The sequence below is a fragment of the Lissotriton helveticus genome, chromosome 5_2, assembly GCF_964261635.1.
Source record: "Lissotriton helveticus chromosome 5_2, aLisHel1.1, whole genome shotgun sequence".
In the NCBI taxonomy this organism is placed as follows: domain Eukaryota; kingdom Metazoa; phylum Chordata; class Amphibia; order Caudata; family Salamandridae; genus Lissotriton; species Lissotriton helveticus.
Window position 1 is genome coordinate 5,790,469 of NC_136066.1, and position 12,951 is coordinate 5,803,419.

The 12,951-nt window shown below is 65.5% G+C and overlaps 1 protein-coding gene across 10 annotated transcripts in view; it reads left to right on the top strand.

The window, feature by feature from the left end:
• Positions 1–7,325: 7,325 nt before the first annotated feature.
• The window catches only part of DNM1 (dynamin 1), a 742,836-nt gene continuing 737,210 nt past the window's right edge, over positions 7,326–12,951 (top strand). For all 10 annotated transcript variants that reach the window (XM_078646632.1, XM_078646628.1, XM_078646630.1 and 7 more), the window contains exon 1: positions 7,326–7,634. In XM_078646632.1, coding sequence (XP_078502758.1) covers positions 7,474–7,634 — 161 coding nt within the window. In that variant the 5' untranslated portion in view covers positions 7,326–7,473. The remainder of the gene's footprint in view (positions 7,635–12,951) is intronic.

The following is a 12,951-nucleotide window of genomic DNA, read 5'->3' on the forward strand; positions in this document are numbered from 1 at the left end:
GGAGCCTCCTGAAGGTGAGCAGGTCCGGGGTCTGTGAAAGGAGGATGGGGAGGGCGTTCCAGGTCTTGAGGAGCCTCCTGAAGGTGAGCAGGTCCCGGGTCTGTCCAAGGAGGATGGGGAGGGCGTTCCAGGTCTTGAGGAGCCTCCTGAAGGTGAGCAGGTCTTGGGTCTGTCCAAGGAGGATGGGGAGGGCGTTCCAAGTCTTGAGGAGCCTCCTGAAGGTGAGCAGGTCCTGGGTCTGTCGAAGGAGGATGGGGAGGGCGTTCCAGGTCTTGAGGAGCCTCCTGAAGGTGAGCAGGTCCTGGGTCTGTCGAAGGAGGATGGGGAGGGCGTTCCAGGTCTTGAGGAGCCTCCTGAAGGTGAGCAGGTCCTGGGTCTGTCGAAGGAGGATGGGGAGGGCGTTCCAGGTCTTGAGGAGCCTCCTGAAGGTGAGCAGGTCCTGGGTCTGCCGAAGGAGGATGGGGAGGGCGTTCCAGGTCTTACGGAGCCTCCTGAAGGTGAGCAGGCCCCAGGTCTGTGGAAGGAGGATGGGGAGGGCGTTCCAGGTCTTGAGGAGCCTCCTGAAGGTGAGCAGGTCCGGGGTCTGTGGAAGGAGGATGGGGAGGGCGTTCCAGGTCTTGAGGAGCCTCCTGAAGGTGAGCAGGTCCTGGGTCTGTCGAAGGAGGATGGGGAGGGCGTTCCAGGTCTTGAGGAGCCTCCTGAAGGTGAGCAGGTCCTGGGTCTGTTGAAGGAGGATGGGGAGGGCGTTACAGGTCTTGAGGAGCCTCCTGAAGGTGAGCAGGTCCTGGGTCTGCCGAAGGAGGATGGGGAGGGCGTTCCAGGTCTTACGGAGCCTCCTGAAGGTGAGCAGATCCGGGGTCTGTGGAAGGAGGATGGGGAGGGCGTTCCAGGTCTTGAGGAGCCTCCTGAAGGTGAGCAGGCCCCAGGTCTGTGGAAGGAGGATGGGGAGGGCGTTCCAGGTCTTGAGGAGCCTCCTGAAGGTGAGCAGGTCCGGGGTCTGTAGAAGGAGGATGGGGAGGGCGTTCCAGGTCTTGAGGAGCCTCCTGAAGGTGAGCAGGTCCCGGGTCTGTCGAAGGAGGATGGGGAGGGCGTTCCAGGTCTTGAGGAGCCTCCTGAAGGTGAGCAGGTCCAGGGTCTGTCGAAGGAGGATGGGGAGGGCGTTCCAGGTCTTGAGGAGCCTCCTGAAGGTGAGCAGGTCCAGGGTCTGTCGAAGGAGGATGGGGAGGGCGTTCCAGGTCTTGAGGAGCCTCCTGAAGGTGAGCAGGTCCCAGGTCTGTGGAAGGAGGATGGGGAGGGCGTTCCAGGTCTTGAGGAGCCTCCTGAAGGTGAGCAGGTCCCAGGTCTGTCGAAGGAGGATGGGGAGGGCGTTCCAGGTCTTGAGGAGCCTCCTGAAGGTGAGCAGGTCCGGGGTCTGTGGAAGGAGGATGGGGAGGGCGTTCCAGGTCTTGAGGAGCCTCCTGAAGGTGAGCAGGTCCAGGGTCTGTCGAAGGAGGATGGGGAGGGCGTTCCAGGTCTTGAGGAGCCTCCTGAAGGTGAGCAGGTCCCGGGTCTATCAAAGGAGGATGGGGAGGGCGTTCCAGGTGTTGAGGAGCCTCCTGAAGGTGAGCAGGTCCCGGGTCTGTCGAAGGAGGATGGGGAGGGCGTTCCAGGTCTTGAGGAGCCTCCTGAAGGTGAGCAGGTCTTGGGTCTGTCGAAGGAGGATGGGGAGGGCGTTCCAGGTCTTGAGGAGCCTCCTGAAGGTGAGCAGGTCCAGGGTCTGTCGAAGGAGGATGGGGAGGGCGTTCCAGGTCTTGAGGGGCCTCCTGAAGGTGAGCAGGTCCAGGGTCTGTCGAAGGAGGATGGGGAGGGCGTTCCAGGTCTTGAGGAGCCTCCTGAAGGTGAGCAGGTCTTGGGTCTGTCGAAGGAGGATGGGGGAGGGCGTTCCAGGTCTTGAGGAGCCTCCTGAAGGTGAGCAGGTCCGGGGTCTCTTGAAGGAGGATGGGGAGGACGTTCCAGGTCTTGAGGAGCCTCCTGAAGGTGAGCAGGTCCAGGGTCTGTCGAAGGAGGATGGGGAGGGCGTTCCAGGTCTTGAGGAGCCTCCTGAAGGTGAGCAGGTCCGGGGTCTGTGGAAGGAGGATGGGGAGGGCGTTCCAGGTCTTGAGGAGCCTCCTGAAGGTGAGCAGGTCCAGGGTCTGTCGAAGGAGGATGGGGAGGGCGTTCCAGGTCTTGAGGAGCCTCCTGAAGGTGAGCAGGTCCGGGGTCTCTTGAAGGAGGATGGGGAGGACGTTCCAGGTCTTGAGGAGCCTCCTGAAGGTGAGCAGGTCCCGGGTCTATCAAAGGAGGATGGGGAGGGCGTTCCAGGTGTTGAGGAGCCTCCTGAAGGTGAGCAGGTCCTGGGTCTGTCGAAGGAGGATGGGGAGGGCGTTCCAGGTCTCGAGGAGCCTCCTGAAGGTGAGCAGGTCCCGGGTCTGTCGAAGGAGGATGGGGAGGGGCGTTCCAGGTCTTGAGGAGCCTCCTGAAGGTGAGCATGTCCTGGGTCTGTCGAAGGAGGATGGGGAGGGCGTTCCAGGTCTTGAGGAGCCTCCTGAAGGTGAGCAGGTCCCTGGGTCTGTCAAAGGAGGATGGGGAGGGCGTTCCAGGTGTTGAGGAGCCTCCCTGAAGGTGAACATGTCCTGGGTCTGTCGAAGGAGGATGGGGAGGGCGTTCCAGGTCTTGAGGAGCCTCCTGAAGGTGAGCAGGTCCTGGGTCTGTCGAAGGAGGATGGAGAGTTCCAGGTCTTGAGGAGCCTCCTGAAGGTGAGCAGGTCCCGGGTCTATCAAAGGAGGATGGGGAGGGCGTTCCAGGTGTTGAGGAGCCTCCTGAAGGTGAGCAGGTCCGGGGTCTCTTGAAGGAGGATGGGGAGGACGTTCCAGGTCTTGAGGAGCCTCCTGAAGGTGAGCAGGTCCAGGGTCTGTCGAAGGAGGATGGGGAGGGCGTTCCAGGTCTTGAGGAGCCTCCTGAAGGTGAGCAGGTCCGGGGTCTGTGGAAGGAGGATGGGGAGGGCGTTCCAGGTCTTGAGGAGCCTCCTGAAGGTGAGCAGGTCCAGGGTCTGTCGAAGGAGGATGGGGAGGGCGTTCCAGGTCTTGAGGAGCCTCCTGAAGGTGAGCAGATCCGGGGTCTGTGGAAGGAGGATGGGGAGGGCGTTCCAGGTCTTGAGGAGCCTCCTGAAGGTGAGCAGGTCCCGGGTCTATCAAAGGAGGATGGGGAGGGCGTTCCAGGTGTTGAGGAGCCTCCTGAAGGTGAGCAGGTCCTGGGTCTGTCGAAGGAGGATGGGGAGGGGCGTTCCAGGTCTTGAGGAGCCTCCTGAAGGTGAGCAGGTCCCGGGTCTATCAAAGGAGGATGGGGAGGGCGTTCCAGGTCTTGAGGAGCCTCCTGAAGGTGAGCAGGTCCTGGGTCTGTCGAAGGAGGATGGGGAGGGCGTTCCAGGTGTTGAGGAGCCTCCTGAAGGTGAGCAGGTCCCGGGGTCTGTCGAAGGAGGATGGGGAGGGCGTTCCAGGTCTTGAGGAGCCTCCTGAAGGTGAGCAGGTCTTGGGTCTGTCGAAGGAGGATGGGGAGGGCGTTCCAGGTCTTGAGGAGCCTCCTGAAGGTGAGCAGGTCCTGGGTCTGTCGAAGGAGGATGGGGAGGGCGTTACAGGTCTTGAGGAGCCTCCTGAAGGTGAGCAGGTCCTGGGTCTGCCGAAGGAGGATGGGGAGGGCGTTCCAGGTCTTACGGAGCCTCCTGGAAGGTGAGCAGGTCCCGGGTCTATCAAAGGAGGATGGGGAGGGCGTTCCAGGTGTTGAGGAGCCTCCCTGAAGGTGAGCAGGTCCTGGGTCTGTCGAAGGAGGATGGGGAGGGCGTTCCAGGTGTTGAGGAGCCTCCTGAAGGTGAGCAGGTCTTGGGTCTGTCGAAGGAGGATGGGGAGGGCGTTCCAGGTGTTGAGGAGCCTCCTGAAGGTGAGCAGGTCCCGGGTCTGTCGAAGGAGGATGGGGAGGGCGTTCCAGGTCTTGAGGAGCCTCCTGAAGATGAGCAGGTCTTGGGTCTGTCGAAGGAGGATGGGGAGGGCGTTCCAGGTGTTGAGGAGCCTCCTGAAGGTGAGCAGGTCCCGGGTCTGTCGAAGGAGGATGGGGAGGGCGTTCCAGGTCTTGAGGAGCCTCCTGAAGGTGAGCAGGTCCCGGGTCTATCAAAGGAGGATGGGGAGGGCGTTCCAGGTCTTGAGGAGCCTCCTGAAGGTGAGCAGGTCCTGGGTCTGTCGAAGGAGGATGGGGAGGGCGTTCCAGGTCTTGAGGAGCCTCCTGAAGGTGAGCAGGTCTTGGGTCTGTCGAAGGAGGATGGGGAGGGCGTTCCAGGTCTTGAGGAGCCTCCTGAAGGTGAGCAGGTCCTGGGTCTGTCGAAGGAGGATGGGGAGGGCGTTCCAGGTCTTGAGGAGCCTCCTGAAGGTGAGCAGGTCTTGGGTCTGTCGAAGGAGGATGGGGAGGGCGTTCCAGGTGTTGAGGAGCCTCCTGAAGGTGAGCAGGTCCTGGGTCTGTCGAAGGAGGATGGAGAGTTCCAGGTCTTACGGAGCCTCCTGAAGGTGAGCAGATCCGGGGTCTGTGGAAGGAGGATGGGGAGGGCGTTCCAGGTCTTGAGGAGCCTCCTGAAGGTGAGCAGGTCCGGGTCTGTGGAAGGAGGATGGGGAGGGCGTTCCAGGTGTTGAGGAGCCTCCTGAAGGTGAGCAGGTCCAGGGTCTGTCGAAGGAGGATGGGGAGGGCGTTCCAGGTCTCGAGGAGCCTCCTGAAGGTGACCAGGTCCGGGTCTGTCGAAGGAGGATGGGGAGGGCGTTCCAGGGTCTTACGGAGCCTCCTGAAGGTGACCAGGTCCGGGGTCTGTCGAAGGAGGATGGGGAGGGCGTTCCAGGTCTTGAGGAGCCTCCTGAAGGTGACCAGGTCCTGGGTCTGTCAAAGGAGGATGGGGAGGGCGTTCCAGGTCTTGAGGAGCCTCCTGAAGGTGAGCAGGTCCGGGGTCTCTTGAAGGAGGATGGGGAGGGCGTTCCAGGTCTTGAGGAGCCTCCTGAAGGTGAGCAGGTCCTGGGTCTGTGGAAGGAGGATGGGGAGGACGTACCAGGTCTCGAGGAGCCTCCTGAAGGTGACCAGGTCCGGGGTCTGTCGAAGGAGGATGGGGAGGGCGTTCCAGGTCTTACGGAGCCTCCTGAAGGTGACCAGGTCCTGGGTCTGTCAAAGGAGGATGGGGAGGGCGTTCCAGGTCTTGAGGAGCCTCCTGAAGGTGAGCAGGTCCGGGGTCTGTGGAAGGAGGATGGGGAGGGCGTTCCAGGTCTTGAGGAGCCTCCTGAAGGTGAGCAGGTCCAGGGTCTGTCGAAGGAGGATGGGGAGGGCGTTCCAGGTCTTGAGGAGCCTCCTGAAGGTGAGCAGGTCCTGGGTCTGTCGAAGGAGGATGGAGAGTTCCAGGTGTTGAGGAGGCTCCTGAAGGTGAACAGGTCCGGGGTCTGTCGAAGGAGGATGGGGAGGGCGTTCCAGGTCTCGAGGAGCCTCCTGAAGGTGAGCAGGTCCCGGGTCTGTCGAAGGAGGATGGGGAGGGCGTTCCAGGTCTTGAGGAGCCTCCTGAAGGTGAGCAGGTCCCGGGTCTATCAAAGGAGGATGGGGAGGGCGTTCCAGGTCTTGAGGAGCCTCCTGAAGGTGAGCAGGTCCCGGGTCTGTCGAAGGAGGATGGGGAGGGCGTTCCAGGTCTTACGGAGCCTCCTGAAGGTGAGCAGGTCCTGGGTCTGTCGAAGGAGGATGGGGAGGGCGTTCCAGGTCTTGAGGAGCCTCCTGAAGGTGAGCAGGTCCCGGGTCTATCAAAGGAGGATGGGGAGGACGTTCCAGGTCTTGAGGAGCCTCCTGAAGGTGAGCAGGTCCCGGGTCTATCAAAGGAGGATGGGGAGGGCGTTCCATGTCTTGAGGAGCCTCCTGAAGGTGAGCAGGTCCGGGGTCTGTCGAAGGAGGATGGGGAGGGCGTTCCAGGTGTTGAGGAGCCTCCTGAAGGTGAGCAGGTCCCGGGTCTATCAAAGGAGGATGGGGAGGGCGTTCCAGGTGTTGAGGAGCCTCCTGAAGGTGAGCAGGTCCCGGGTCTGTCGAAGGAGGATGGGGAGGGCGTTCCAGGTCTTGAGGAGCCTCCTGAAGGTGAGCAGGTCCCGGGTCTATCAAAGGAGGATCGGGAGGGCGTTCCAGGTCTTGAGGAGCCTCCTGGAGGTGAGCAGGTCCAGGGTCTGTCGAAGGAGGATGGGGAGGGCGTTCCAGGTCTTGAGGAGCCTCCTGAAGGTGAGCAGGTCCCGGGTCTGTCGAAGGTGGATGGGGAGGGCGTGAGGTATTTGTTAACATGACTAAACCTGGATGTTTTCAAGTCAGTGTTTAAAAACTGTGACTTCTAACAAATGCCTCTGAGTTCAGTGTGTGCAGTGTGTGCAGTGTGTGCAGTGAGTGCAGTGAGTGCAGTGAGTGCAGTGTGTGCAGTGAGTGCAGTGAGTGCAGTGAGTGCAGTGTGTGCAGTGAGTGCAGTGAGTGCAGTGTGTGCAGTGAGTGCAGTGAGTGCAGTGTGTGCAGTGTGTGCAGTGTGTGCAGTGAGTGCAGTGAGTGCAGTGTGTGCAGTGAGTGCAGTGAGTGCAGTGAGTGCAGTGTGTGCAGTGAGTGCAGTGTGTGCAGTGTGTGCAGTGATGCATCAGACGCAGGGAGCGGAGATGCTTCTGCATGGTACAGAATTGCACTTGTTTGAATTGGGAAGAGTCTTTCCATATGTTTCTGTGCTGCTGAACCTTGTCAGGGCTCGGCTCGGAGCTCCGGGCTCTGGGGGCCAGAGCGGGCTCGGGGCTCCGGGCTCTGAGGACCAGAGCGGGCGCCTGGCTCGGCTCGGGGCCCCGGGCTGTGGGGCCAGAGTGGGCCCCTGGCTCGGCTCGGGGCCTCAGGCTGTGGGGGCCAGAGTGGGCCCCAGGCTCGGCTCGGGCTCTAGGAGGCAGAGCGGGCCCCAGGCTCGGCTCGGGGCCCCGGGCTGTGGGGCCAGAGTGGGTTCTGGCTCGGCTCGGGGCCTCAGGCTGTGGGGGCCAGAGTGGGCCCCAGGCTCGGCTCGGGCTCTAGGAGGCAGAGCGGGCTCCAGGCTCGGCTCGGGGCCCCGGGCTCTAGGGGCAGAGCGGGCTCCTGGCTCGGCGGCTTCGCCCACCTCCATCTCCCAAGGTAGGCGGCTCTGCTGGAGGCCACAAGAACTACACGGCCCATGATGCCTCTGGAGGCGGCGGGCGCCCCCTACCGGCGGCCGCGGGGGCTGCAGTTTAAATCCCCATCTTTGCGCACAGAGGACCGGGGAGAGCTGCAGGAGGAGGAGGCCGCCGCCGAGCTCCGGATCCGGGCAGAGGAGAGAGCCGCAGCCGCAGCCCCCGCAGCCAGCACCCCCGCACCCCTCGCCGCAGCACCCCCGCACCCCTCACCCGCAGCACCCCCGCACCCCTCGCCAGGATGGGCAACCGCGGGATGGAGGACCTGATCCCGCTGGTGAACCGCCTGCAGGACGCCTTCTCCGCCATCGGGCAGAACGCCGAGCTCGACCTGCCGCAGATCGCCGTGGTCGGCGGCCAGAGCGCCGGCAAGAGCTCGGTGCTGGAGAACTTCGTGGGCAAGTAAGAGCCGAGTCCGGGGCCTGGGGGGCGAGGGGGGGCCTCCGTGATGGAGAGGGAGGGTGCCCGTCGTCAGTGATGGGGAGGGAGGGTGCTCTGTGATGGTTATGGATGAAAGCTGCCCTCCGTGATGGAGAGGGAGGGTGCCCACCGTGAGGGATGGGGGGGGGGGGGGGGGCTTCATTAACGAAGAGCGGTGGCTGCCATCCGTGGTGGGCAGGGAGGGTGCTCTGTGATGGGGATGGAGGAGAGCTGCCCTCCGTGAGTGATGGGGAGGGAGAGTACCCTCCGTGATGGAAAGACAGAGGACGCCCTCCATCCGTGATGGGGAGGGAAGGTGCCCACCGTGATGGCGAGGGAGGGTGCCCTCCGTGATGGGGGTGGAGGGAGGTTGCCCTCCGTGATGGGGGTGGAGGGAGGGTGCCCTCCGTGATGGGGATGGAGGGAGGGTGCCCTCCGTGATGGGGAGGGAGGGGGCGCGATGATGCCCTTAGTGTTTGGGGAAGGGAAGGTGACCTTAGCAGCGGGGGTGGAATGGCACCGGTGGAGCCTCTCAGGGGCACTTCGACCTCATTCTTCGGTGAGAGTGCTCTCGGGGGGAGGGGGGTGGGGTGTGGGGTGTGGGTGGACTCAGGGATGACGGGGATCGGCGATGGGGATGGTGTCGTGCCAGTGAGACAAATGGTGGCATCGGTGATAGGGAGGGTGCCTTCTGTGGAGGGGAGGATGCCTTCTGTCGTGGTAAGATGGATAGTGGCCTCGAATGATTGGCATTGGTCATACGGATGGTGCCTTCTGTGCTGGTGGTGCCGTGCCAGTGGTGAAGGGTGGCATCGGTGATAGGGAGGGTGCCTTCTGTGGAGGGGAGGATGCCTGGGAGGGTGCCTTCTGTGGAGGGGAGCATGCCTTCTGTGGTGGTACCGTGTGCCAGTGATCGATAGTGGCCTCGAATGATTGGCATTGGTCATACGGATGGTGCCTTCTGTGCTGGTGGTGCCGTGCCAGTGATGAAGGGTGGCATCGGTGATGGGCGAAGGGTTGCAGAGAGAGGAGAGTGGATGCCTTGATTGGGGGGAAAGGGGTCTTCCCTCACTCACGGGGGGGGAGATGTTCCCACAGTGAGGAAAGGCGTGGGGCCGGTGATGGGGTGGGGGATGCCCTTAACTGTGGGGCGATGAGTGCCAATGCCCCCGGTGATGGGCGTGAGCGGAGAATGCCCCCCGCAGCGCCGGCTCCTGCCCCGTGATGGTGGGCAGTGGGTATAATAACTACAGGACAGGGCCCTAATAATGTCAGGATGGCACCCGGAAGAATGGTCCCAGTGGTGTTCCTATACTCCCACGCCATGCCCTCCACAGGGCCCCTTTCCGCTCCTGCCATGGTGCTGCTGACCCCTCTCCTGCCCTGATGCCACTGACCCCTCTCCTGCCCTGATGCCACTGACCCCTCTCCTGCCCTGGTGCCGCCGACCCCTCTCCTGCCCTGCTGCCGCCGACCCCTCTCCTGCCCTGGTGCTGCCGACTCCTCTCCTGCCCTGGTGCTGCCGACTCCTCTCCTGTCCAGGTGCAGCCGACCCCTCTCCTGCGCAGTGCTGCCGACCCCTCTCCTGCGCGGTGCTGCCGACCCCTCTCCTGCGCGGTGCTGCCGACCCCTTTCCTGCGCGGTGCTGCCGACCCCTTTCCTGCGCGGTGCTGCCGACCCCTCTCCTGCGCGGTGCTGCCAAGCCCTCTCTTGCCGCGGTGCTGCCGAGCCCTCTCTTGCCGCGGTGCTGCCGAGCCCTCTCTTGCCGCGGTGCTGCCGAGCCCTCTCTTGCCGCGGTGCTGCCGAGCCCTCTCTTGCCGCGGTGCTGCCGAGCCCTCTCTGGCCCAGGAGCTGCCGACCCCTCTCTTGCCGCGGTGCTGCCGAGCCCTCTCTGGCCCAGGAGCTGCCGACCCCTCTCTTGCCGCGGTGCTGCCGACCCCTCTCTTGCCGCGGTGCTGCCGACCCCTCTCTTGCCGTGGTGCTGCCGACCCCTCTCTTGCCGCGGTGCTGCCGATCCCTCTCTTGCCGCGGTGCTGCCGACCCCTCTCCTGCCGCGGTGCTGCCGACCCCTCTTCTGCCCAGGTGCCTCTGGCCCCTTTCCCCTGCTGCCCAGGTGCTGCTGACCCCTCTCTTGCCCAGGTGCTGCTGACCCCTCTCTTGCCCAGGCGCTGCCGACACCTCGCTTGCCCAGGTGCTGCCGACACCTCGCTTGCCCAGGTGCTGCCGACACCTCTCTTGCCCAGGTGCTGCCGACACCTCTCTTGCCCAGGTGCTGCCGTCCCCTCTCCTCTGCTGGTGCTGCCGACCCCTCTACTGCCCTGGTGCTGCCGACCCCTCTCCTGCCGCGGTGCTGCCGACCCCTCTCCTGCCGCGGTGCTGCCGACCCCTCTCCTGCCGCGGTGCTGCCGACCCCTCTCCTGCCGCGGTGCTGCCGACCCCTCTCCTGCCGCGGTGCTGCCGACCCCTCTCCTGCCGCGGTGCTGCCGACCCCTCTCCTGCCGCGGTGCTGCCGACCCCTCTCCTGCCGCGGTGCTGCCGACCCCTCTCCTGCCCAGGTGCCGCTGATCCCTCCCCTGCCCAGGTGCTGCCGACCCCCCCCCCCTCCTGGTGCTGCCGAACCCTCTCCTCTCCTGCCTAGGTGCTGCCGACCCCTCTCTTGCCCAGGTGCTGCCGACCCCTCTCTTGCCCAGGTGCTGCCGACCCCTCTCTTGCCCAGGTGCTGCCGATCCCTCTCTTGCCCAGGTGCTGCCGATCCCTCTCTTGCCCAGGTGCTGCCGATCCCTCTCTTGCCCAGGTGCTGCCGATCCCTCTCTTGCCCAGGTGCTACCGACCCCTCTCTTGGCGCGGTACTGCCGACCCCTCTGCTGCCGCGGTGCTATCGACCCCTCTCTTGCCGAGGTGCTGCCGACCCCTCTCTTGCTGCGGTGCTGCCGACCCCTCTCTTGCTGCGGTGCTGCCGACCCCTCTCTTGCTGCGGTGCTGCCGACCCCTCTCTTGCCGCGGTGCTGCCGACCCCTCTCTTGCCGCGGTGCTGCCGACCCCTCTCCTGCCGCGGTGCTGCCGACCCCTCTTCTGCCCAGGTGCCTCTGGCCCCTTTCCCCTGCTGCCCAGGTGCTGCTGACCCCTCTCTTGCCCAGGTGCTGCTGACCCCTCTCTTGCCCAGGCGCTGCCGACACCTCGCTTGCCCAGGCGCTGCCGACACCTCGCTTGCCCAGGCGCTGCCGACACCTCTCTTGCCCAGGTGCTGCCGACACCTCTCTTGCCCAGGTGCTGCCGTCCCCTCTCCTCTGCTGGTGCTGCCGACCCCTCTACTGCCCTGGTGCTGCCGACCCCTCTCCTGCCCAGGTGCTGCCGACCCCTCTCCTGCCGCGGTGCTGCCGACCCCTCTCCTGCCGCGGTGCTGCCGACCCCTCTCCTGCCGCGGTGCTGCCGACCCCTCTCCTGCCGCGGTGCTGCCGACCCCTCTCCTGCCGCGGTGCTGCCGACCCCTCTCCTGCCGCGGTGCTGCCGACCCCTCTCCTGCCGCGGTGCTGCCGACCCCTCTCCTGCCGCGGTGCTGCCGACCCCTCTCCTGCCGCGGTGCTGCCGACCCCTCTCCTGCCGCGGTGCTGCCGACCCCTCTCCTGCCCAGGTGCCGCTGATCCCTCCCCTGCCCAGGTGCTGCCGACCCCCCCCCTCCTGGTGCTGCCGAACCCTCTCCTCTCCTGCCCAGGTGCTGCCGACCCCTCTCTTGCCCAGGTGCTGCCGACCCCTCTCTTGCCCAGGTGCTGCCGACCCCTCTCTTGCCCAGGTGCTGCCGATCCCTCTCTTGCCCAGGTGCTGCCGATCCCTCTCTTGCCCAGGTGCTGCCGATCCCTCTCTTGCCCAGGTGCTGCCGATCCCTCTCTTGCCCAGGTGCTGCCGATCCCTCTCTTGCCCAGGTGCTACCGACCCCTCTCTTGGCGCGGTACTGCCGACCCCTCTGCTGCCGCGGTGCTATCGACCCCTCTCTTGCCGAGGTGCTGCCGACCCCTCTCTTGCTGCGGTGCTGCCGACCCCTCTCTTGCTGCGGTGCTGCCGACCCCTCTCTTGCTGCGGTGCTGCCGACCCCTCTCTTGCCGCGGTGCTGCCGACCCCTCTCTTGCCGCGGTGCTGCCGACCCCTCTCCTGCCGCGGTGCTGCCGACCCCTCTCCTGCCGCGGTGCTGCCGACCCCTCTCCTGCGCGGTGCTGCCGACCCCTCTCCTGCGCGGTGCTGCCGACCCCTCTCCTGCGCGGTGCTGCCGACCCCTCTCCTGCGCGGTGCTGCCGACCCCTCTCCTGGGCGGTGCTGCCGACCCCTCTCCTGCGCGGTGCTGCCGAGCCCTCTCTTGCCGCGGTGCTGCCGAGCCCTCTCTTGCCGCGGTGCTGCCGAGCCCTCTCTTGCCGCGGTGCTGCCGAGCCCTCTCTTGCCGCGGTGCTGCCGAGCCCTCTCTTGCCGCGGTGCTGCCGAGCCCTCTCTTGCCGCGGTGCTGCCGAGCCCTCTCTTGCCGCGGTGCTGCCGACCCCTCTCCTGCCGCGGTGCTGCCGACCCCTCTCCTGCCGCGGTGCTGCCGACCCCTCTCCTGCCGCGGTGCTGCCGACCCCTTTCCTGCGCGGTGCTGCCGACCCCTCTCCTGCGCGGTGCTGCCGACCCCTTTCCTGCGCGGTGCTGCCGACCCCTCTCTTGCCGCGGTGCTGCCGAGCCCTCTCTTGCCGCGGTGCTGCCGAGCCCTCTCTTGCCCAGGTGCTGCCGACACCTCTCTTGCCCAGGTGCTGCCGACACCTCTCTTGCCCAGGTGCTGCCGACACCTCTCTTGCCCAGGTGCTGCCGACACCTCTCTTGCCCTGGTGCTGCCGACCCCTCTCCTGCCCTGGTGCTGCCGACCCCTCTCGTGCCGCGGTGCTGCCGACCCCTCTCCTGCCCAGGTGCCGCTGATCCCTCTCCTGCCCAGGTGCTGCCGACACCCCCCCCCTCCTGGTGCTCCGGAACCCTCTCCTCTCCTGCCTAGGTGCTGCCGACCCCTCTCTTGCCCAGGTGCTGCCGATCCCTCTCTTGCCCAGGTGCTGCCGATCCCTCTCTTGCCCAGGTGCTGCCGATCCCTCTCTTGCCCAGGTGCTGCCGATCCCTCTCTTGCCCAGGTGCTACCGACCCCTCTCTTGCCGCGGTACTGCCGACCCCTCTGCTGCCGCGGACCTATCGACCCCTCTCTTGCCGAGGTGCTGCCGACCCCTCTCTTGCTGCGGTGCTGCGACCCCTCTCTTGCTGCGGTGCTGCCGACCCCTCTCTTGCCGCGGTGCTG